The sequence below is a fragment of the Sus scrofa genome, chromosome 4, assembly GCF_054392235.1.
Source record: "Sus scrofa isolate SSC_HxYL_T2T_F1_AM1 chromosome 4, Sscrofa_HxYL_maternal_Yorkshire_Landrace_v2.0, whole genome shotgun sequence".
Taxonomy (NCBI): Eukaryota; Metazoa; Chordata; class Mammalia; order Artiodactyla; family Suidae; genus Sus; species Sus scrofa.
The window spans coordinates 38,188,991-38,214,308 of record NC_139386.1 but is presented as its reverse complement, the minus strand read 5'-3'; the positions used below and the strand labels follow the sequence as shown (position 1 = coordinate 38,214,308).

General features: G+C 37.9%; 1 protein-coding gene across 5 annotated transcripts in view; it reads right to left on the bottom strand.

The window, feature by feature from the left end:
* The window catches only part of STK3 (serine/threonine kinase 3), a 295,227-nt gene that overhangs the window by 115,266 nt on the left and 154,643 nt on the right, over nt 1-25,318 (bottom strand). For all 5 annotated transcript variants that reach the window (XM_005655350.4, XM_085022011.1, XM_085022014.1 and 2 more), the window contains one exon: nt 4,918-5,055. In XM_005655350.4, the coding sequence (XP_005655407.3) occupies nt 4,918-5,055 (138 nt within the window). The remainder of the gene's footprint in view (nt 1-4,917; nt 5,056-25,318) is intronic.

The following is a 25,318-nucleotide window of genomic DNA, read 5'->3' as shown; positions in this document are numbered from 1 at the left end:
ACCATGATGCGAGATGATGTGAGAAAAGGAATTTGAATATATATACGTGTATGTGTGTGTGTCTGGATCACTTTGCTGTACAACAGAAAATGGCACAACATTGTAACTCAACTATACTTTAATTTTTAAAAAATGAACAATAAAATAAAATGGTGATTTATAACTATAGTTATAAAGAAAAAAATTAGTGGACCACAATGGCGATGGTTAATAAATGTGTTCCTGGGGGAAAAAAAAAAGAATTACCCAACAAGGATTATAAAGCAATCATCATAAAAATGCTCCAATAACCAGTTACACTTTTATAAACAAATGAAAAACAGAAAGTCTCAGCAAAGAATTGAATACATAAAAAAGAAACAAATGAAAATAACTGAAATATATAATAACAATAATCAAAATTTAATGGATGGGCTGGCTAAAGAACAGAATGGGACAGAAAGAAGACTTGGTGAATCAGAACATGAAAGAGTAGAAATTATACAATACAAACAACAGAGAATAAAAATTAATAGAATCTCAGGAACCTGTGTGACTAAGACAAAAATCTAACATTTGTGTCAGTGGAGTCCTAGGAAGAAAAATGGATAGGGCTGAAAAAATGTTTGACAAAATAATGGCTGGAAACTTCCCCAAATTAGCAAGAGAAACAAACTCACAGATTCAAGAAGCTGAACATACCTAAATCCAAAGAAATCCACACCAAGACACACCATAATTAAACTTTTAAAAATTAGGACAAAGAAAAAATCTTGTTTTTGTTGTTGCTGTTGTCCTTTTGCCTTTTCTAGGGCTGCTCCCGCAGCACTTGGAGGTTCCCAGGCTAGGGGTTGAATCGGAGCTGGAGCCAATGGCCTATGCCAGAGCCACAGCAATGAGGGATCCGAGCCACGTCTGTGACCTACACCACAGCTCACGGCAACACCTGATCCTTAACCGGCTAAGCAAGGGCAGGGATTGAACCCGCAACCTCATGGTTCCTAATCGGATTCGTTAACCACTGCACCACGACGAGAACTCCCAACAAAGAAAAAATCTTGGAAAGATCAAGGGGTAAAACAACTTAGATGACTATAGATTTCTCATAAGAAACAACAGTTATCAGAAGGAAGTGGCACGACATTTTCCAAGTGTTAAAAGAACTGTCAACCAAGAATTCTATAGCCAGAATTCTATATCCTTCAGGAATGAAGAGAGGACAAGACATTCTCAGATGAAGGAAAACTAATAGTATTACCTAAACAGAACTACCTCAAATGAATGGCTAAAGGAAATCTTCCTCACAGAAAAGAAGTAATAAAAAAAAAGAACTTTTGAATATGAGAAAGAACAAAAGAAGAAAAATAGGTTAAATAAAATAAGTTGCCCTTATTCTCTTGAGATTTTAAAAATTGTTTAAAGGTTAAAAGAAACATTATAATACTGTTTGGTATGGACCTTAATGTATGGAGAGGAAGTATTTAATATAATTATATTATAAATAGAAGGGACAGCAAGGTAGACAAAGTTTCTATTCCTCACTTGAACTGGCTAAAATGAAGAATAAATTACATGCTGTAGTAGTTCACAGCCAAGCCCATGGATCAGTTCAAATAATGGCAGATCTCAGTCAAGCTAACATTCTTGTAGAAGGCCAGCCTAAGGCAAGAGCAGACTTTCAGGTTCTAGGCTGCCCACCAGAAGGTATAAGGAGCATTTTCAAATCAGGAACTCTGGTGCCACTAGGCTGAACTTGAATCTTCTCCCTGGGGATTCAATATCCTCATCTTTAATAACTACTAAGAGTCAAGTCAACAATCTCAAAAGATCCTTTCAGTTTCAGCCTATGATTCTTTTAAACTTATACAATTATCTACCTTGTGTCAGAAAATAAACCACTCTGAAAAACTCAGTATGACTTCCTATACAAGTAGATTATAGATAAGTGCCCATTAAAACTTGATGATAATACTAAATTCTGAGAGTTTAATTTAACTCTCCAAGCTGTGTCTGTGATCTACACCACAGCTCATGGCAATGCCAGATCCTTAACCCACTGAACAAGGCCAGGGATTGAACCTGCAACCTCATGGTTCCCAGTCAGATTCATTTCTGCTGTGCCACAACAGGAACTCCAGGAGTACCTAATTTGAATTAGAAACTATGAGACAATGAGTAAAAAGGGGCTTGTTGATGAAGGTGGTCTTTAAACTAGGAATAAGGGGTGAGACAAACAGGGTGAGCAAAAGTACAGTGGTTTTAAGAAGCATGACCTCCATAAGGAATTCTAAGTTTATTATTTCAGTATTTATAGAGGGAAGAAAAGGAAGGTCAAACAAGGGGTCAGTTAAGAGGCCAGAGGAGGACACCACATTACAACAGTGGGCCTTGATGGTCAGCAACAGCACAATACAAAAAAAAAAAAAAATTTTTAATCAAGAAAACAAATAGTAGGGAATTCTGTTGTAGCTCAGGGGTGATGAATCCGACTAGTATCCATGAGGATGAGGGTTCGATGCCTGTCCTCACTCAGATCTAGAGTTGCTATGAGCTGCGGTGTAGGTCATAGACTCAGCTTGGATCCTGGGTTGCTATGGCTGTGGCATAGGCCAGCAGCTGTAGCTCCAATTCAACCCCTAGCCTGGGAACTTCCATATGCCACAAGTGCAGCCCTAAAAAAAAGAAAAGAAAACAAATAGTGGCTCACAACCACTACATAAAACCAGTTGTGGAGTTCCTGTCGTGGCGCAGCAGAAACAAATCCGACTAGGAACCATGAGGTTTCGGGTTCAATCCTTGGCCTCACTCAGTGGGTTAAGGATCCAGCGTTGCCGTGAGCTGTGGTGTAGGTTGCAGACTCGGCTCGGATCCCGAGTTGCTATGGCTCTGACATAGGCCAGCAGCAATATCTCCAATTAGACTCCTAGCCTGGGAACCTCTGTATGCTGCAGCTGCTGCCCTAAAAAGACAAAAAGACAAAAAAAGACAAAAAAAAAAAAAAAAAAAAAAACCAAAACAAACAAACAAAAAATACCAGTTGCATTGTTTGCCCTTAATATAAAGAAAAATGCTTGGGCAAACCCAACTAGAAGCCAGAGGGCAAGAAAGCTTGTTACATTAACTGTGCATACAGTCAACTTACTGGGCAGAAAGCAGAATGGAAAAACAGTGACAAGTGGGGGGCAAATGGAATGTCTAGAACCAATTCCTTATTCACTATGTGATCTTCAGTGAGTTGCTGAATCTTTGTGGACTTCAGTACTCTCATATACAAAATTAGGCAGTTTTCTAGAATATTTCTTAAATGCTTTTCCACCCTAAAAACTCTAGGTCAATAACAGAATTTCATGAGAAATAAGAGAAAAGATTATGGAAGAAAGACTAGAAAGAAATACTGGTTATCTAATCCAAAAATTAATTATCAGATACACTTGGATTTACTTTCATATCAAATTTTTTTTTCTATTTGTCCCACTTTTTCTGTTATTTTCCCATCTGCTTCTTTCTTGCCTTCCTTAGAGTTGAATAATTTAGCCACTCAATCCAATAATAATATCAATAAATCCTAGATTTATGTGCCTCAAATTCCTTTAAAATGCTCATAATATTTTGAAATACATGTTTCAATCAATTATTTTTAAAAGGTAATATTTGCACATAACACAAAATTCAAGAGGCTCAAAAAGAGCTGTCAGCAAAAAGTCTCCATCCCACACCTGCTTCTCAGCCATACAGTTATCTTCTCTGGAGTCTAATTTCTGCTTATTTTTCTCGAGATACTCCACTACAAGCACTGACAGATGTATGTATACATATATGTGTGTGTGGGTGTGTGTATTCTGTCAATCACTCCTCTCAATGGACCTCAAATTGCTTCCAATTTGTTGACATGTATTTATGTGGTTTCCAATCTTTTGCCATTACAATGTTTTATGAAGATTTCTACACATATGTTATTTTACACATGGTTAAATTTTTCTGTAGAGCAAATCTCTGGAAGAATTGTATGATATTTTATTCTAGACAGATATTGCTAAATTGTCTTCCATGGCGATTGAGTATTAAGTTAAATTTCATAACAATAAACCTTACATTTAAGAGCCTGTTTCTTATTTCCCTCAACAATTTATTTTGAAAAAAAAAAAAAAAGCACCTGGGAAAAGTCCCTTTTATAAGGACTATGCTTTTAATCCTTTGTCATTTAGCAAAAAGAATTATTTTTTAAAATATCAGGTTTTGTTAACATGTACACTTATTATAGCTTAGAGGTCTGAACCAATTCTGCCGGAAAAATAAAGACTCAACAAATACTTGTTAAAAGTATTAAACTATTTCAATTTGCATTTAATGCCAAAGCAAATTTTTAAAAAACCTCCTGACACTCTGGATACAAAGTCTACTTATACAGGGATATTGAAACTTCATTTAGGTAATCTTAGGTAACCAGTACTTAGAATATGTGATCTTTCCAAGGAGTTCAGGGATCTTGCATCTGCATGTCTTACAGAGTAAAAAGTCAAAGAAGAAATGCCTGGTCAAAGAATAATTAATCAAGAAGAAAAACTGAGAAACAGTAACAACGCAGATAAGAACTCATTTCTGAAATGAGAACCCTTTGGATATTTTGCTCTAAAAAAAAAAAGAAAGAAAGAGGAAAGAGTTGATAAAAATATAAGTGGACAGGAGTAGTTGTGGTAGAGACAAAAGAGTGACCTTGGAAAATAGAAAAGAAAAAAATCAGAGAAAGAGGATACACAGGAGAAGAATGGTGTGTGTATGTGTCTGTCTTTCTGTTTGTCTGTCTCTCAATCAATCCATATTTCCTAGGAGGTTTACATCTTTAGAAATCAGTAATGAAACTCACAGAAATGCTGGTCAATATTAGAAAGCTAAAATGTGTAAAGAAAATATCCTTCCCTTAGAGACATGAGCACTGACCTGTAAAAGTTGTGTCGCAGTAGCTCTCTGCTCAGGACTCTTCACCAGGCATTTTTTAACAAAATCAGTGAAATCGTCAGACCAAAGTTCGGGCTTCCTGAATGTTGGTGGTGGGTTTGTGGGAATCATAAAAATAGCCTAGTAAAAATGAAATGTCCAAAAGACACAGTAAGAATCACAATAACGCACCAAATAAACAAATCTCTTATCTATCTTTTTATCAGACTCTAAATCTGAAAAACAAATGTAAGCTGTTCTAGGATTTCCAGTAAGATTGCAATTCAGGAAGCAAGCCCATCTGCTACTAATGTAATCATTTCCCATTAAATTTCCTCTATTTGAATTGTAGCTCATTGAGCACATCATTCTTTATTTTATCTATTATTTTTAATCAGTCTCCAAAGAAGACTGCATTTCTAACCCCTTTTACCAAGCTAAGGACATTCTCTAGTTAAATAGATATATCCTCAAATTTTGCTATTGCATGCCAGATTTACTTACCATTTCAGTTTTATATTTCAGTTTTATAAGTACTACTGCTCAGAACAGCTAGCAGCAGTCCAATTTGCTTCTGCAATCCAAAGTATTTAAGCACAAATATAATTACTGCTGTGATTTGAAATAATACTTGACAGAGCCAAGACTTTTATTTCTCTTTCTAAATATATGCACTGGCATTCCAAATGAAAAATTTTAAAGGTAATATACCACTTCAAGTTATCACTAATAATTTAATTTAGTATTAATAACTAAGTCTTAATGATCATACATTCAGATAGTTCAAAACTCAAAAACTCTAAAATGTCTCCCTGTCATCCTGTCCTCCTAGCTACTCAGTCATCCTTTTTTTGACAAGAGAATTAATTCCTAATGTTCATAGAAAACCACTGTATGTAATGAATTAACTTCTCTCCTGGGCTCCGGAATAGTTTCCGATCAAATACCATCACTAAAACATCATTTTCTTTGAAAAGATATGAAAACAATAATAAAGTTATAACAAGTATATCAAGTACTCAACAAATACTGGCTATTATCATTTTCATTTCCACATAGTGTTATTAAATAAAAGGCAAACAAAGCAATGACAAAAATTTTACAAAGTAAAATGAATCCAACCATATTATAACTGACTAGTTTTAATAGGTAAGTTTGTAGACAATTACACAATCAGAACTACAGGTGACATGGGGGGGAAAAAAAGCTTTCTGGCAATCAATTAATATATGCGTTTGCAGTATACAAACATGGGGCTCTCAAAGACATAGTCAGGGGTGAAGCATACCAAAAACTCCCTTTCTAGACCTCACTATTCTCTGACTTTCCAGAATAGAGGTGTCTGTCTGTTCCAGCTCATTTTTTCACCTCTTTTTTTTTTTTTTTTTTTTTTTGGGCTAGTCCTCTCTCTTCATATGCAAATGAATTTCATGTACATAAACTTATGTCCCTTCTCCTTAAGGCTCAAAGAAAATAAAGATGGTAATACTAGAAACCACCATGACACTTAGAAACTAAGTTGTTTTTTTTTAACCGTTGAAAAATTAATCATAACTATGTTCAAAACTTGTTCATATACGTTAAAAACACCCAAACTGTAAACAAACTAATAAAGATAATATATTCTTATGGGGATATCAATTTTAATGCATTCCTTGGATAAAATAAAACTGTTCCACTCTCCACTGAAGTTTTACTAACTGTTCAAAAGCCATTGACAAGTATCTTAAAATCACAAACTTTCTAAGTATTAAGATAAATGAGGGATAATTTAGCTCAATCTTCTCATTTAACAGAAAAGAAATCAAAAGTCCAGAGAGGCTAAGTGACTTAACACACAAAATTTCAGATCTACAAAAGGGTCTTTATGCAAAAGATTAGCAAAGTATTCTACTGCTTCTACTATGTTTCAAGAAGGTGAAGTACAGAGCAAAAAGGGTTACTAAATCTAAACAAAGAGCTAGTAAGAGGATAGAGAAATGATAAATGATAGCTGTTTTCAATGTATACATTTTCCCAGGTCTTCCTCTTTTATTTCCACTGTGAGAAAGAAAGCACAAACAAGTTTTAAGCCTTTTAGATAAGACAGTGACAGGAATGGTTCTTAAAGCTTATTATAGTCATGGCAGTGACACTAAAGTTGAAGGTCATTCGGTGAAATATGAATGAGGAAAAGACATTTGAGTAGAGAAAATATAGTCTTTTTAACAAATGGTGCTGGTAAGACTAGATGTACCCACTAAAATAAAAATGAACTTAAGGAGTTCCCTGGTGGCTTAATGGTTAAGGATTCGGCATTGTCACTGCTGTGGCTTGGGTTCAATCCCTAGCCTAGGAACTTCCCCATGCCATGGGCACAGCCAAAAAAAAAATGAATTTGAACTCTTACATTATATGATATACAAAAATTAACTCAGAATAAATCAACAATCTAACAGTAATGAATAGGGTAAAGATTTCTTTGATAATGACACACACAGAAAAATCAAGGCAACAAAAGAAAAAACAGTTCAGTTGGACTTCATCAAAACTTAAACTTTGTACATCAAAGGATATTATCAACAGAGTGAAAAGGCAACCTACAGTAGATGAATGAACAAAATGTGGTTTTATATTGTATATACCCATACAATAGAATATTATTTAACTTTAAAAAAAGATTTTGATATATGCTATAGCATAGATAAATCCTGAAGACATCATCTGAATGAAATAAGCCAGCTGCATGAGGACAGATATTGTGTGATTCCTCTTATAATGAGGTTCTTAAGAGTAGTCAAAATCATAGAACCAGAGAGTAGCATGGTGGTTTCCAGGGGTTGTGGGAAAGGAGTAGGATGTTAGCATTTAATGGGCACAGGGTTTCAGCTAGGGAAAATGAGAAGGTTCTGGAGAGGGACGAGGGATGGCTGGTGATGGCTGTACAGCAACGTGAACATACCTGATTTTACAGAACTATACACCTAAAAATGGTTAAAAGAGTTATTAATTTTATGTTGTGTATATTTTACCACTATAAAAAATGTGAATGAGAGAAAATATAAAGTACTAATCAAACTCGTGAATATTAGTTAAATGCCTGCTACACACAAAATATCATAAGGAGTTAAAGATGGAAGAGGAAATACAGTCACTACCCTTAAGAAACTTCTACTCTGGTAATGAAAGTACAGTAAAAGGATTTAAAGAACAGTGCAATAATAAAAGAAATGATATAAGGCACTAAAAAGAGAGGTCATTCCCCTTAGAAGAAATAGCATAAAGAAAAGCAAGACGTGAAATAAGGCAGTTGGGAGGAGCAGAGAACAGCTGATTACCCAGTAAGGGACTAAGAAATGATAAGATTAGAAGAGGGAATGGAGGATATGGAGTTTGGTCAGCAAGAAAGTACACAACCGAGAGAATTTTTTTTCTAGTGTGTGTTAGTGTATTTATGTCTTTGCTTTTAATGAGAGTTTATGACTTAAGAAAAGGATTGAGAGGAAAACAAAAACAAAAACTGGAGATACTCTAAATGTGGACTAGAAAAGACAGTGTAGATGTCCCAGGGTGAGTAATCAAAAGTTTAAAATAGGATAGTAGCTACAGGAATGAAATGGAAGAAATGCGGTATATTACAAAAGAAGAACCAAGACTAAATCCTAACATTGTTTGAGAGGCTAGAGAAAAGGAGAAACAAAAGATTTCTCCAGAATTCAAGAAACGAAAAATAGACGCCTTAACTGCAAGATACTCAGGTATCCTAACAATTCACTATATCACCCTTTTGCGAGCCCTCAGAACGTGCAGCATTCACTACAATGTTATCACTGGTTTCTCACTTTGAAAGTGATCCAAAGGACTTTCTGTGGACAAAGCAGTGAAGATTCAATATCCAAGTCTGTTGATTCTAGGGTAAAAGTTAATCTCTTTATTAGTGTACTCACCTTCTTTGAAAAAGAGAAAATCCTTTAATAGAAGAGAACATCCTTACACATCTTATATCATATTACACGTACAGCATCTAAGATAGATCTTCAAAAGCAGTGTAGCTAGTTTTAAGACACAAGAAGCTCATCAAACAAGTACACACGAAGGACCTTCTGTGTGTTCCTAACGATGCTCTGTTAAAGAAATAGCAAACTGGGAGTCCCTGTTATGGCTCAGCAGTAACAAAGCCGATTAGTATCCATGAGGACGTGGGTTTGATCCCTGGCCTCACTCAGTGGGTTGGGGATCCAGTGTTGCTGTGAGCTGTGGTGTATAGGTTGTAGATGTGGCTCAGATCCTACATTGCTGTGGCTGTGGTGTAGGGTGGCAGCTTCAGCCCCGATTCCACCCCTGACCTGGGACTTCCCTATGGCACAGGTGCAGTACTAAAAAGCAAGGGGAAAAAAAGGAAAGAAAAGAAATAGTAAACTGACAGGCTATAGGCCAGTCAGAGTCAGAAGATACATTCTATTCAGGCAACATCAAGCTCATAGTCTCACAAGGTAAAAATGTGCTGTAATTAGGTTGATTTTACACCAGGTGTACATTCTTGCTTTTACATGGGCACCATCTGGCCCGGCTCAATTATCTGCTTTGCTGGATGGTGCCCGTCATGTATCCACATATCTAATTGTGTAAGCCTTTCTAAAACTGTGTGTCTGTGTGTGGCAGGGGGAAGGGGGCTAACACATAATGAAGCAAACAGCAAAGAATGGAGTGCTAGAAAATAGAATTCTTCTGTAAATAACCTAATTAATCTCAGCTTCGTAGTTGAAGCAGAACATAATCTGGCTTTTATGGATGGGTAAAATGGGGTTAATATCAGTTGCTGCAAAAGGCACACAAAACCACCTGCTACTTCAAATTAAAGAAAAAAAATAAATTTGAAGTCTCATCTCTGCAAAATAGTTCAAAGCACCTACATAAGCCCCTGTATAGACTGACCTCAAACTTCAGGTAAATGATACTAGATTGTCTAAATAAATGCTGTCCATCTGCACTTCTGTTACAAATTGATGGCTAACAACTCAGTGATTTATGTCCTTGAAGTCAATGCTCTCCTTTGAACTTTGAGCCAATGAGCTATAGTCTTATCTTCAGATAATCTTAACATATAAAGCTCACCTTAGCAGTAGCTATTAGAAACCCAAGGATAAAAAGCTTAACTCTAATGCTTATTTACCCAGTACTATCATAAAGTGATCCTAAAATCACTCCTATTCACATTCTATTCTCAAACAAGCATTGAACTGCATGCAGTTCAAACAAATAATTCTTTAATATATGATCTACCAAAATGCAGAGACTCTAAAAATATCCAGGAAAAGCATGAGACCTTTTATTTCCATTTCTTTGGGTTAGATAATCAATAACAAGCTGACAGATTTTTCTCATGGACTTCACTTTGTTCAACTAATTTAAGCCGATCATGAGTCAGAGGGGATCCTCTTGAGAACCTCCAGGTTTTGTATGAGTTGATTAGGTAACAGGCCTCTGCTGTAGAAAGTTTTGGCATTCAGTGGCTAGTCTTATACTAACAATTCACTCCCTTCCTTGCCACTAACCAAATCGTATGGACACATATTACAGTCATATAATTTATCTTATCTCTAACACCATTTTGATTGAAGAATGTTAGTACAATAAATGGTATGATTATCCCTGTGTTTGTTTCTACACAAGTTGCTTAACTACATATTGAACCTCTGATTAAGTTTGAAAAGGAACTTCCCTGATCATAAGTAGGCTTAAGAAGCCAAGAAATATTAGCACCTCAAAACAGCAAATTATCTTCATGACTTAGACTCAAGGAGCACCCAGAAGATGGGAAAAGAGCTGGAGCTGAGAAACGACAATGCCTGACCAGGTGAGTGAGCCAACGCATATGTCTGAAGCTAAGTAGCTGGATTTGTTAATGTACAGAAGCACTGAACATGCAGGAATAACAAAGTAACCTGTGCCACTATTCAAGAACCTCAAGTACGTGAGCAAAAGGTTATCTTCATAGCAAATAAACGAGATAAAGGATGAGAAAGCTCTTTATAAAACTGCAAAGAGCTAAAAACAAATATTGTGCTGTTTCCTGACTGTGAAACATAATACAGAGATAGCAAGCTACTAAGTCATATAAAAGCATATAACTCCTAAAAAGAATACATAGTAATGATATTTTTAAAAAGACTACTACAAATAAGGCAGTAAATAGTACAATGGAATGAAGCTCAAGCTGGACTTAGATCAGAAAAATAGGCTTGAGTTCTAAATCACCCTCTGACTAGTGGTGACCTCAGTTTTTCATATAAATGAGGTGGTTGAACTAAATATTTTTCAAATTCCTTTTCTGGGTCTGAAAGACTCTGACACTCTGTCTAGCAATCTAGAAGTTAAATCCTAGCTAGACAAGTATTAAATTGTTAGCGAAGAAGACGATGGAGGTGGGGGAAGAGAGGGAAGGATTACAAACGGTCTACTAGATGGTGATATAATAATACAAATCTAAGTTTTTACTCTTAAAAACAACTTTTAAATAGACGGAGATTTGAAGAGAATACTAAAATCTAGTCTGACCCTTGCTCTTAGGGCGCAGTTTCTATAGCAAGCCCAGGGTTAAAGTATTTGCGAGCAAGACCTCACATTGACTCCAGCTTCAGCAGCAGGAAATCCAGTAATCATTAATCTGGTCCATAAAGGCCAATCTGCTTGCCTAGGAACCCAAAGGGAAGGGGTGCAGTCGGTGCCCTGGCAGTACAAGGCAAACAAGAGAACCAGCTCTAGAGGTCTGAGACAGCTCTAGACGGCACTGGGCACCAGAACTCCCTACAGTTACAAGTAGCCATCAGACCTCTTTTACTTCCCTAAGCCTGTTTCCACATTTTAAGTATTTTATTTTTTTGTCTTTTGTCTTTTTAGGGCTGCACCCACGGCACATGGAGGTTTCCAGGCTAGGGGTCTAATTGGAGCTCCAGCTGACAGCCTACACTACAGCCACAGCAACTTGGGATCCAAGCCGCTTCTGCGAGCTACACCACAGCTCATGGCAACGCCTGATCCTTAATCCACTGAGTGAGGCCAGGGATCGAACCCGCAACCTCACGGTTCCTACTTGGATTCGTTAACCACTGCGCTACAAAGGGGAACTCCTTTTTTTTTTTTAATTTTTTTTGCATATTTTAAAAATAAGAATAATAATAGTAATAACCCTTTTAAAGCTCAGAACAGCTCTGTGAGGTTGCTTTATTACAGATCAGCAAAAATGAAAAACAAAACAAAACAAACAAAACCGTGGCTACAGAAGAAATCAAAAGGTAACAAAAGCCAAAACTTAAGGAACTCTACAACTCTACTCTCTTCCAGATCTACCAAACTGGAATTCTTGTGTGCGATCAGCTCAGTTAACTTTTTGAGCACATGAAATGTATGCGAACCTCCACAATATTAGAATTTATTATAAGTTTAGAATCTAACTAGATAAGAAAATGATTATTTCAATAAAATAGTGTTAAGTGCTAAAACAGATGTGAACAATGGGCATTATAGGATGACCGGACCCAAAACGTATTTCACAAAAAATGAAAAAAATAAAAAATAAAAAGGAGTTCCCGTTACGGCGAAGCAGAAATGAATCCGACTAGGAGCCATGAGGTTGTTGGTTCGATCCCTGGCCTTGCTCAGTGGGTTAACCATCCAGCGTTGCCATGAGCTGTGGTGTAGGTCGCAGACGAGGCTCGGATCTGGCGTTGCTGTGGCTCTGGTGTAGGCTGGTGTAGCTCCAACCGGACCCCTAGCCTGGGAACCTCCATGCGCCACAGGTGCAGTCCTAGAAAGACAAAAAGACAAAGAGAAAACGAAAAAGGAGACTTAAAGCTGAATCCTAAAGAATGAATGAGTTAAAAAGCTAAGAAATTGGAAGCACCAGAAGATGTACCTTAACAATAAAGGGAGCTGCTCATTTCTGCCTTAAGTCATCAGGCTTACTGCTAAGAAACAAGCTGACAGCATGTGATTTCTGATGTGATACATTTGAAAGACACACCACCACCCATGAAATCTTTCCCCAAAATATATAACCTGAATAGAATCTACTGAGTACAGGCACACTTCATTTTATTCTGCTTTTGCCATACTACGCTATGCAGATACTGCATTTTTATGAATTGAAGGTCTGTGGCAACCCTGCAATATGCAAGTCTATCAGCACCATTTTTCCAACAGCACTTTCTCACTTCATGTTTCTGTGGCACAGTTTGGTAATTCCCACAATGCTTCCAACTTTTTCATTATATTATTATATTCGTTATGGTAACCTCTTTGATGTTACTACTATGACTCACCGAAGGTTCAGATGAAAATTAGCATTTCCTAGCAATAAAGTGGTTTTTTTTAAATTAAGGTACATACACTGAGTTTTTTAGACATAATGCTATTGCACATTTAACAGACTGCAGTATAATGTAAACATAACTTTTATATGCACTGGGAAACCAAAAGAATTCATATGACTCACTTTACAGCAATATTTGCTTTATTGGGGTCTGAAACTGAACCCACAATATCTCAGAGCAAGTTTGTACTAGAAATGAGGCTAGTGTAACAAGGAAATTGAATTTTTAATTTATTTTAAATTTAAATTGCTACATGTCACTAGTGGCTATCACAGTGAACAGTACAGATACAGAAATTTTCCATCACTGAAGAAGGTTCTGCTGGATTGTCCTGCTCTAGATCTAATTTCTAGATTATAGCAGATATAGAGAATAGAGTAAAAAGCTAAGAGACACTAATTAGGAAACATTAAGGCATATCCAAATTACAGGAAATTTTACCAAAAAAAAAAAAAAGCTTTGCCCCATCCTTTCAAAAAGGCAGTGTCACGGGGGGGAAAGTGTGTGCCTGTTGGGAGGGGGGAGAGTATGGTGCATGAACTAGACTAAAAGAGGCCAGATACAATGTGTGTGAACTGAGGAAATGTGAACATGAACTAAATAGATTATATTAGAAAATTATTGTTAATTTTCTTAGATATAATCAGGATTCTAAGAGTATCTTATGCAAGAGTATGTTCTTATTCTTCAAGGATGCATGCAGAAATAACTGTTCAGGGATGAAGTATTAGACACTTCAAAAAGAGATACACACACAGAGAGATGAGATAACTAGGTAGACAGGAGAGGAAAAAAGGGAAGAGAAAAAAGGATAGCTAGACAGATGACAGGTAGCAAAACAGCACCCACACCCACACACCAAAGATTACAATCTACATGCTAAGCCTTGGAACTTGTGGGTATCTTACCTTATATGGCAAAACAAAACAAAACCTTACTTTGATGATAGGATTGATCAAGGATCTTGAGAGAGAAAGATTTTCTTGAATTATCTAGGCAGGCTGATGTAATCACAAGGGTCCTTAAAAGTGGAAGAGGGAGGGAGAAGAGACTCAGAGGGAGATGTGAGGACTGTGGTTAGAATGATCAGAGATGAAACACTGCTGTCTGAAGACGGAGGAAAGGAACCACAAGTCAAGAAATGTGGGCAGCCTTTATAAGCTGGAAAGGGCAAAGAAACAAATTCTCTTCTAGAGCCTCCAGAAAGACAGCCCTGCCAACACTTCAGTTTTGGCCCAGTAATACCCATGCTGGACTTCTAACCTACAGAACAGTAAGATAATAAACTTGTGTTGTGTCAGCCACTAAATTTGTGGTAATTTGTTACAGAAGAAATAGAAAACTACTGTAGATAGCTAGGAGTGAGGAGAGGAGGAAGGGAAAGAAGTGTGAAGGAAGAGGTGAAAATGATGAAGAGAGAGATAAAGAGAAAGAGGAAAAAGCAGTTGTAATCCAGAGACAGTACAGGATAGTACTGGGGCTGCCCCCACCTTCCAGGCTACCTCATGGTGTAAGATGGCTGCTCAGGCACCAGCTACCACATGTTTACTCCAGACATCAAGAATGCAAAACAGGGTCTCAGTCAGCTCTCTTTACCCAGACTTCCTAAAAGTCCAACACAACACTTTTCTTTCTTTCTTTCTTTCTCTTTCTTTCTTTTTTTTTTTTTTTTTTTGGTCTTTTTTGCCATTTCTAGGGCTGCTTCTGAGGCATATGGATGTTCCCAGGCTAGGGTCTAATCAATCAGAGCTGTAGCTGCTGGCCTACACCAGGGCCACAGCATGGGGGATCCGAGCCACCTCTGCAAGCTACACCACAGCTCACAGCAATGCCAGATCCTTAACTCACTGAGCAGGGCCAGGGATCGAACCCGAAACCTCATGGTTCCTAGTCGGATTTGTTAACCACTAAGACACGATGGGAACTCCACAACACTTTTCTATCAGACACCTAGAACTTAAGTATGAAAGGAATGATGAGAAAAGATGGCAATTAACAATGTCCACAGTTAGATATTCATTTTTAAGTATATTAGAAAAAAGGAACTGCATATAAAACCTATGATTTCAAGGATTTTTCTTCTAAATACATGGCTAGGAAAAAGGAGTAGATTCAAAATCAACTTAGGTAAAAAATTAAGTAAATTATATGTAGTACAGTAAAGGATTTGTCTGGTCTTTGTCCCAGATTCCTGAGTGATAGGACTATCTTGTTATGCTAATGAAGACTATGGTGGACCCTCAGATAGTTTCAGAATGGGACCTAGTCACCAAAGAAATCAACTGTGTGATTAAAGGGTTAGGGTTCTTGGCTGCTTGACTTCTGGGGAGGAGGTTGATGAAGGAGCTCAAACATGTGGCCAATAGTTTAAAAAACTGTGGCTATTAAATGAAACCTCAATATAAAGGATAGACACTGAAGCTCAGTGAAGTGTCATGGTTGGTGAACACATTCCTGTGCCAGGTGATTTATGCATCCTGCCTTTGTCACCAAAGTTCATGTATCTGATGCACGGCGAGGGCAAATAAATGGAAGGGTCAGCGTTTGGAGCGGAGAAAGGTTTACCGCAGGGCCAAGCAAGAATGGGTGGCTCATGCTCAAAAACCCTGAACTTCTCGATGGTTTAGGTGAAAAAGTTTTCATTGGCAAAATATGGGGTGAAGGCTGCAGGTGTATGACTTTCTTCTGATTGGTGGTAGTGAGGTAACAGGGCAGTGCTCCAGGAATCTTTTACTCAGCCTGAAGTTGCCAACCTCCTCCTGGATGGGGGCTCTTAGTTCTGTAGAAAAACTCAAAGATATGGTTATGTATACTCTACTACATACCAGTCCTGTAACAGCTGCCTCCTGTCCACCTCTAGCCTGGTGCAGCCTGTCCTCATGAGGAATCCAAGGGAAGATGCTTGCACAGGCTCAGGACCACTTGAGCAGGGAATTCTGGAATCCTAGGTACCCAGAGCATGACCTAGGAAGAGGAAGGCAGGCCCTCGCACAGGGAGGTAGCATTGTCTGAGTAGGGCCTCAGTGAGAGCTTTCTAAAGCATGAGCTCTAGGAAAAGGCTTCAGTTACCAAGGTCTAGTACCAACGACATGTCATCCTCAAAATTACTATTTGGCATAAAATCATCCTAACTATAGCAAAAAAAAGGTCACGATTTACCACCAAAATGCTAAGACTAGAATCTATGGTAGTTAATCAAGTAATCAATACATAGCAAAATATGAAAAGGTAATACAGATCACAAATGACACGTCCGTCACTCAATCTCTAGTCACATCTAATAGCAATTGCAAAATTCAGGCAGGGAACTTAAATCGATACTAAGAATCAGTTTCAAACCAAACAAACCAAGGTCAATAGAGAGCTCCTTGATTGAACTAAGATAAAACAATAACCCAGCTCTAAGGTAACAAGAGTATTATGCAGTACATGAGGCCCTGGCCCCCAAACCCTCTGTATAATGCCCAGTACAAATCAATTTAACCAAAAAAAGTATTACAGAATAAAATCAATGTAATTAGAATTAAGAAACACTAAAATTAATTAACAACAAAAAAAATATGAAGAACAAAGCAGTTCCTGTTGTGGCACAGTGGGTTAGGGCTCCAACTGCGGGGCTTGGGTTGTTGTGGAGGTGAAGGTTCAATCCCCAGCCCAGTGCAATGAGTTAAAGGAACCAGCACTGACGCAGCTGTGGTGTAGGTTACAACTGTGGCTCAGATTCAGTCCCTAGCCTTGAAACCTCCATATGCTATGGGTGCAGGCATTAAAACAAACAAACCAAGAAACATACGCCATATATATAGAGAGAGAGAACAGAAAAGAAACATAATTGAAAATATGGAAAGTCTATAATCAGAAAGATACAATGGATCTCAGGAATTTAGTTTGACAATTCAGGAAAATCTTACAGGAAAAAAAAAAATCCGCTGGATATTGTGGCTCAGTGGGTTAAGAACCTGACTAGTATCCATGAGGATCAGTTTCAATCCCTGGCCTCACTCAGAGGGTTAAGGATCTGGTGTTGCCACGAGCCTCAGCATAGGCTGCAGACACAGCTTGGATCTGGCATTGCTGTGGCTGGTGGTATAGGTGGGTAGCTGTTGCTCTGATTCGATGCCTAACCTGGGAACTTTGATATACCGTGGGTATGGCTATAAGAAGAAAAACAAAACAAACACCATTTTTCAACATGGCCCCTCAAACTTGCCTACAGAAAAGAATGATTTAATCTGCAGCCTTGGTCAAATATTTGAGCCCAAAAATAAATTTAAACGATCAGATTCAACCAAAACTTAGTGAGTACGATTTTTAAAAATTTATGTACTTGTTTCTAACTCCATATTCTTGAAGAAAACCTTGGCCAGTGGGTCTCAACACTACATATTAGAGCTTTTTAAAATTTCTCATGCCCTGGGCCCAGCCCAAAGAATCTGATGGGGGGGAGGCTATGTGTATGTTTTTAAACTCTCTCAGATGTCTAAGATGTAGCCACAGTCAAAAAGCACTGTATGAAGCAAGCAGTATGGACCCACAGTGTCTGCTTCCTAAAACTCCCATTACTCTCAGAACAAATTTGGGGCTAGCATGAAAAACATACTATTTGCAGAAACTGAGGGTTCATAAGTAAAGGAAGGAAAGGAAGGAAAGAAACTGCGAGAACTCACTAATTCAGGGGTCAGCTATAGGCAGCAGCAACCAAACTATTTCCTTTCACCCACTACTAATGAAGCCAGGCCCACACAGACGACATGGGGCACCAGAACCTCTGCCCTCCCCTAGCAGCTATGAGGAACCCTCCCAACTCTGGGTGTCAACATTTAAAAACATTTAAGGAGTTCCCGTCGTGGCGCAGTGGTTAACGAATCCGACTAGGAACCATGAGGTTGCGGGTTCGGTCCCTGCCCTTGCTCAGTGGGTTAACGATCCGGCGTTGCCGTGAGCTGTGGTGTAGGTTGCAGACGTGGCTCGGATCCTGCGTTGCTGTGGCTCTGGCGTAGGCTGGCAGCCACAGCTCCGATTAGACCCCTAGCCTGGGAACCTCCATATGCCGCAGGAGCGGCCCAAAGAAATAGCAAAAAGACAAAAAATAAAAATAAAAATAAAAACATTTAAAATAAAATGTTTAAGATCTGGAGTTTCAAAACATAATTTTTATTAAGTACAGTTGTGAATCAAAACTGCATCATCTTACCAAGAAACAGGAGGTCACAGACTGACTGAAAACAAAGATAATGAATAGATGTCAACAATTAAAGGACAGGAGGAGTTCCTATCATGGTACAGTGGAAATAAATCTGACTAGGAACCATGAGCTTCTGGGTTTGATCCCTGACCTTGCTCAGTGGGTGAAGGATCTGGCATTTCCGTGAGCTGTGGTGTAGGGCGCAGACATGGCTCGGATCTGGCGTTGCCATGGCTCTGGCATAGGCCAGCGGCTATAGCTCTGATTAGACCCCTAACCTGGGAACCTCCATATGCTGTGGGTGCAGCCCTAAAAAGACAAAAAAGACAAAAAAACAAAGGACAGAGATATAAAAATTATTTGACAAATATTTCAAAGCAGTCATGAATTTGAAAATGGTTGTAACAAATGTAAAAACAGAAACCCTCAGCAAGGAAACAGAAAACATAAAGAAGAGTTGAATGGAAATTTTAGAAATGAAAAATATAATAACCAAAAAAAGCCTCAGTTGATAAAACAGAGATGGAGAGACAGAAGAAAGAAAAATATGTACTATTAATTTCCCTTTTAGCAGTCCTACAAATAAAAGTCCTATAAATGTTGATACTTTGTATAAATTTTGTATTATAATAGTTTCAATACACTGTCATCCTTAACTTTAAGGTGACAATAGTTTTCAAACTAAGAAATGAAAAGCAAGAGTTCCCTTGTGGTTCAGTGAGTTAAAGACCCAGTGTTGTCACTGCAGCGGTAAGGGTTTAGTCTCTGGCCCAGGAACTTCCATATGCTATGGGTGCAGCCAAAAAAAAAAAAAAAAAAAAAAAGGAAAGAAAGAAATGAAAATGTAATCAATATTTCAATATTAATCTGCTCCATAATTGCAAAAACCTGTTCTATTCCCCATTTGCAAGTTGAAAGTTTGACTTCTATAGTATTTAGATTGTGACATATAATAATAATGATACAACACAGTAGTAGTAGTGCTGGTGCTGATGCTGGTACTGGTGAGTAGGCGTAGGTTTACTGCTGATTAAAAAAAGAACCAATGGAAAAGAAATTAAAGAAAAAAGGTGGAGAAGAGAGGAGAAAAACATTAAAAGGAAAGAGGAAGGAAGGAAAGTAATAAGATTTTGCAACTGACTATGAAGAGGGGATTGGGCAGGGAGGGAAGGCAGGTATGAAAAGATTGACAACAGTCAAGTTCAGATTAGAGATCATGGTTTTGTTGGCACCAGTCTTTACAGGTACTGTCATTCCTTGGTTCCTGCGGAGGACTGATTCCAGGACCCTCAAGTATGCCAAAATGTATGGATGATCAAGTCCCTCAAATAAAATTATGAAATACACACATCCTCCCATATACTTTAAAACATCTTTACTTGTAATACCTAATATGATGTCAATGTTATATAAATAGCTGTCAGTGTGCAGGAAATTCAACTTTTGCTTTCTGGAGCTTTCTTGAATTATTTTTTCTCGTATACTTCTGATCTGCAGTTGGTGAATCCAATGGATGTGGAACCAATAGATACGGAGGGCCAATTGCATATTACTGCTGTTTAGCAGCCTGGCTAGAAGGAACCTGGGACAATGGAGAAAGTATAACTTTTAAGGTTATAGAAGTCTGACTGAGAACCCAGATTTAACAGTATTACTGTGCCTTGGGGTTAGTTATCTATAGTTATAGTAATAATAATAATAATATCTACCCCTTTGCAATTGTGAAAATTACAAGAATATATACATGTACATATGTATATACATATATTTTTTATATATATGAAATTACCTAACATAGGGTCTGTCACATAGCAAGCCCTTAATAAGTAATAGTTACTATAATACTGAATTGGTCTGGAGTTGGTACATTGTCTGGAAGGTACGGCAAAAAGAAAGGGAAACCTAGGGAGTGAAAAGAATGTGGATCAACCAATAGGGCACAGTCTAGGCTAAACGGCAGAGGAAAGTGAATTCATGAGGAAACTGACGGGCTGGAAAATGAAAGGAAAAATAAAGTAACTGGCCTGAGGTTGAAGAATAGCTTAATTTTAAGCCAAGGAAGTGAGAAGATGGAAAGATTGGAAATGAGAATCAAAACTGAGAAGATAATACTATCTGAAACACAACAGGGAGACATGAAATAAGAGAACCAAATGAAATCGCCCTGGCTTTGTCACTAGCTAACACTGCATTGTTACACAAGTCACTTAAAATGCTTTTAGTAAATGACTACAAACACTCCCTTCTTTTTCCCACAGAGCTTCCTTTTACGTACCCGCCCCCTTAAAGAGAAGCCCATCATTCCCCTAACTTACCTCAAGCAGACAAAAGACCATAGAAGAGGCATCCACAGCAGCTGAGAATGCTACACTAACTTATGGGCACTTTCCAGAAGTGCAGGCCTCAGTGGGCTACTCAAGTGCAGACCTAAGACGGCCGAAGGGTGATGGAAGAAACCATCAGCTTGGAACACTGGCTCAGACCTCACTCCTAGGTCAAAGGATTTTAGTAATAGGACTCCTCAGCCTTACTTATTTCCTCTTAGACATGGAGAAAGTGGGCCCACAGCTTAAAAGCCTTAAGAGAAACCTTAATACAAAGTAAGAAAATAGCCATGGACAGAACCACATGGAGTGAGTAAAGGAAGAGATGCTATTAAATAAAAGTAAAAGGGGAGCTCCTTTCCTCTTTTCGTGCCTCAGCAGGTTAAGGAACTGGTGTTGTTACTGCCATGGCTCTGGTTACAGCTGTGGTGTGGGTTCAATCCCTGGCCCTGGAACTGCTGCATAAAGAAGGAAGGAAGAAAGGAAGGAAGGGAGGGAGGGAGGGAAAAGAAAAAGTATCATTAAAAGAGAGAAACACTCCCTACAAAACAACAACAACAAAAAAACAAAAACAGGGGGTGGGGGGGTGGAGGGTAAAAATACAACTAAACAACTAAATGCTTTAGAGAAGGGGTCATCAAAACTTTAGCTCACATGCCAAATCTGGACTGTCACCTGTCTTGATAAATAGCTTTCCTGGAATACAGCCATGCTCACTCTTTCATGAACTGTCTATGACTGAAGATGACCTGTAGTGACTGTTTACCATCTGGACCTTTACAGAAAAAAAGTCCTTTCTTAGGGAGCCAGAAGTAAGGTGACGACTAAGATGAGGCCATTGGATTTGGCCATAAGTGATCCCTGGTAAATAGGAAGGATCAAAAGAAATTTAAAAGAGTATTTATATTAATAAGGAGGCAATGAGTATAAGCTATTCTTCTAAGCAGTTTAGCTACGAGGAAAAGACAAAGACCACATGGGAGCCTAGGGAGAAAGCGACTTTCTTGTTCTCACCATTCCTGCTCCTCCAGAAGTCCCTGTCTCTTGTTCACCACCACCCAAACAGCCTTCCAAACTGGAAACTTCATTTTGGTCACCAAATCCAGGTGATTCTAACTCCAAGTAAAACAGAAAAAGGTTCTCTCCCAGCTCTTACCCTTAAATGGCTATGTGGCTTGGCCTCAAGTCTTAAGAGTCTTCATCACAAAGCAGAGATGAGAGCAGTGTCATTTTGCTATTTGTTAAAACCATTTGATTTCATTTATTAGTCATTATATAATAGATTGAGATATAATTCACATACCACACAGAATGGCATATATGCAGAATCTGACCCTTCTCGACACTTCTACATTGCCACCCTGGTCCAAACCACCTTCACCTCATACCTGGGCTACCAAAGAAGTAACCTCCCTCACTGTTCACTTTGCTTCCAACCTTGCCCTGCCACAATTCCTTCTCAAGAAGGAAGAATACGGCTTTTAAATCCTAGGTTACGCCGTATCAATCCTCTGCTCAAAACCTGGCTCCCTGTCTCACTCGAGCTAAAAGCTAAAAAGCTCTTCATGGTTTATGAAGGCTCTAACTGATCTGGTTCCCTGCTATCCCTCTGCCCTCATCTCCTGCCTCACCCCCAGCTCCGGCCATATGAATCTCCACACCGTTCCTTAAATACCAAACACACTGCCACATCAGTTTCCCTGGACTAGAATACTTTCACCAGTATTCCAGTGGCTCATTTACTTACCTCCTTCAGATCTCTACTAAAAGTCACCTCATCGTACAAGCCTTTCTTGACCATCCTATATACATATATATTATCACAAGCCCCCTTGTCATTCTGTATCCCCTCTTATCCTGTTTTATTTTTCTTGCATAGCAGTTACCAGCACCTGGTATGTTATACTTTTTGTATGTAATTTACTGTCTCTCCCCACTATAAAGTAAGCATTTAAAGGTTAGAATTTAGTTTCATTCACTGCTAGATCCCGGGGCCTGAAACAGTGTCATAGCAGGCACTCAGTAAGTATTGGATGAATTAATATATAACAGTCTCTTTCAGCTTCACCAAGATTTTTGATTTCAAAAAAAAAAAAAAGAGGGATTTAGAAGTAATGACCCCTGAGACACCTGTACAGCTTTAAAATCTATAAATCTAACAAAGAGACAGAACAGGGGAACTAATGGTAATGTATAAAAAATGTAAGCTGCCTTCTCAGAAGAGAAGGAAGAGATTTGACAGCAAATGATTAACCACCAAAAGAATAAAGTATATGAGAGGTACCTCCACATAAACATGTGAAAAAGTTTATAATAAAACTATATAATTAAGCACAGAGAATATGACTATCTTGCCAAGATTTGCTATCATTGGCAAAAATCCATATTAAACTCAGCTTCCCCAATTCCAGATACAAATGGAATTGTGAATCTGGCAACTCACTGGAGAGAAAGACTGAAGTACAATCTGGGTTCACATTAAAGTTACCTCATTCTTCTCAACTTAGATTTGACCCAGAGGAAAATTTTTAACAGATTGTCTTGGACTAGTGCCATACTATACTCAGTAAAGTTCGAAATTAGCATTTTAGATGCTAACCTAAAGGAGTTCTATTTTGCTTCCCCTAAACTAAAGTGGACTAAAAATAAAATATAATGCATTATGAGTATAAAATGGATTAATTAAAGAAACATTTTATCAAAGAAAAAGCAAATTATAACAGCAGTCCTTTCCTTTTATTTCTTTTGATTTCATTCATACAGTATCTCACCCAGGCCTGAACACATGGTAGCACTCAAGCTGTTAACTGATAACAAAGAAATAATGCTCTTCTTTCCTTTCAAGGTTTATCCAGATTTCGTGATCTAAAATATAGTCATGTCCACTTCAATCTTCCTAGTTATTAAAAAATGCAAATAAAAATTACGTACTTCAAATTTTTACACAGGCATTAACCATTTATTTTACACCTACTACATCACAAAGCATTGCGTTAGGCACTAAAGACCCAAGATAGGCGTACACAGGCTACTCTCAATAAATGTATAATATGGCACAAAAGTTAGCCAAACTATAATAGTGTGTGGTAAATTCTGCAATCTTGGGATACACAGGGTGCTAAAAAACGAAAAAAGAAAAAAAAGCCGCAGAGGAAAGGTTCGCAAGTTAGAATGTAGAGAAGACAGATGGGGGAAAATGCTGGCCCAGAGAACACTGAACAGAGGAGAGCAGGAAGAAGCTAAAATATCTACAAATGATAACATGGTTAAAGGAAAGGGGATATCACATGAATAAAGAGACAGGCAGAGCCCGAGGCTTGATATAACACCCTTTAGAGTTTGGCTCTGAATCTAGAGACAAATGAAAGAAATTGCTTTTTAATAGGAGGATTATAAGTAAGGGAGTAATATGATCTGTATTTCATTTTAGAAATACAGTATCAGAAAGAATACTTTGGAAAGGGAGGTGAAACCGAACTATTAGAACAGTTAAGAGACCACTGCAGAAATCCAGAAGAAAAATTATGAGGTCTGAAATAAGTAAACAAAGATGTAGAGGGAAAGAAGGGGACATATTTAAGAGACATTAGGGAAGCAGTGTAGATGGGAATCAGTGAACAATGAGAACTTGACTTAGCTCAGTAGCAGAGGAGCTGAACAGGAAGGAAAGAAATTTCAAGAAATTTAGGAGGCAGCATCAACAGGACTTGGTGATTGATTAATGGGTGGATGACTGGACAGAAGGAGAATAGATTTTCAACTTGGCAACTGCTTGGATGGTCGTATCATTAACCAAGACAGAAAATACAAAGGTAAAACAAGTCTGATGAGAAAACAGTGAAAACAAACTTCGAGATTTGCATTTGAAGTACCTCATGAAGTACAAAAAAGATAATTAAGTAGATTATTAGAAATGAGTCTAAAGAAAAGAGGAAAGAGACTTAAGAAGAAAATGGTTACCAATGCCAAACAGAAGTAAAACTATGAACAATTTCAATAGGATGGTACAGAAGAAACAGCCAATGTCTCTTCAGCTTGGTAAATGGGAGGGAAATGAGGAAATCAAGGTGGCAAACGTCCATGAGTCCCATTTTATTCGTGGCACTGAAAGGAAGGTATAAGACAGGGCAGTGAGTGGAGAATAGCAGGAGCCCAAAGGAAATTTGTTTGCTTGTTTCTTAAAATGAGAACTTGAGCATGTAAAGTTCCATAACAGAGAGGAGATAAATGAGGATCAGAGGATGGAAGACAGGAAGGAAAGGAACATGCCCTTGTACTAAAACCAGAAAAAAGAGAAAGAGCTCTTAAAGTTCAGGCACATAGTAGCCATTTAACCAATATATATATTTTTAATGATAAATATCCTGTGCTTAAGTTATCTTAGCACTATTTTTGGAACGTTTTATTTTGTAATTATTGATACAATGCATATTGTATGTAACAATAATAAGTGTATTGTAATAAAAATAATTGTTAGTATTATATCTACTGCATAGAGACAATGTGCGTGGCACTGTAATCTTCACAAAAACCCAATGAGGGAT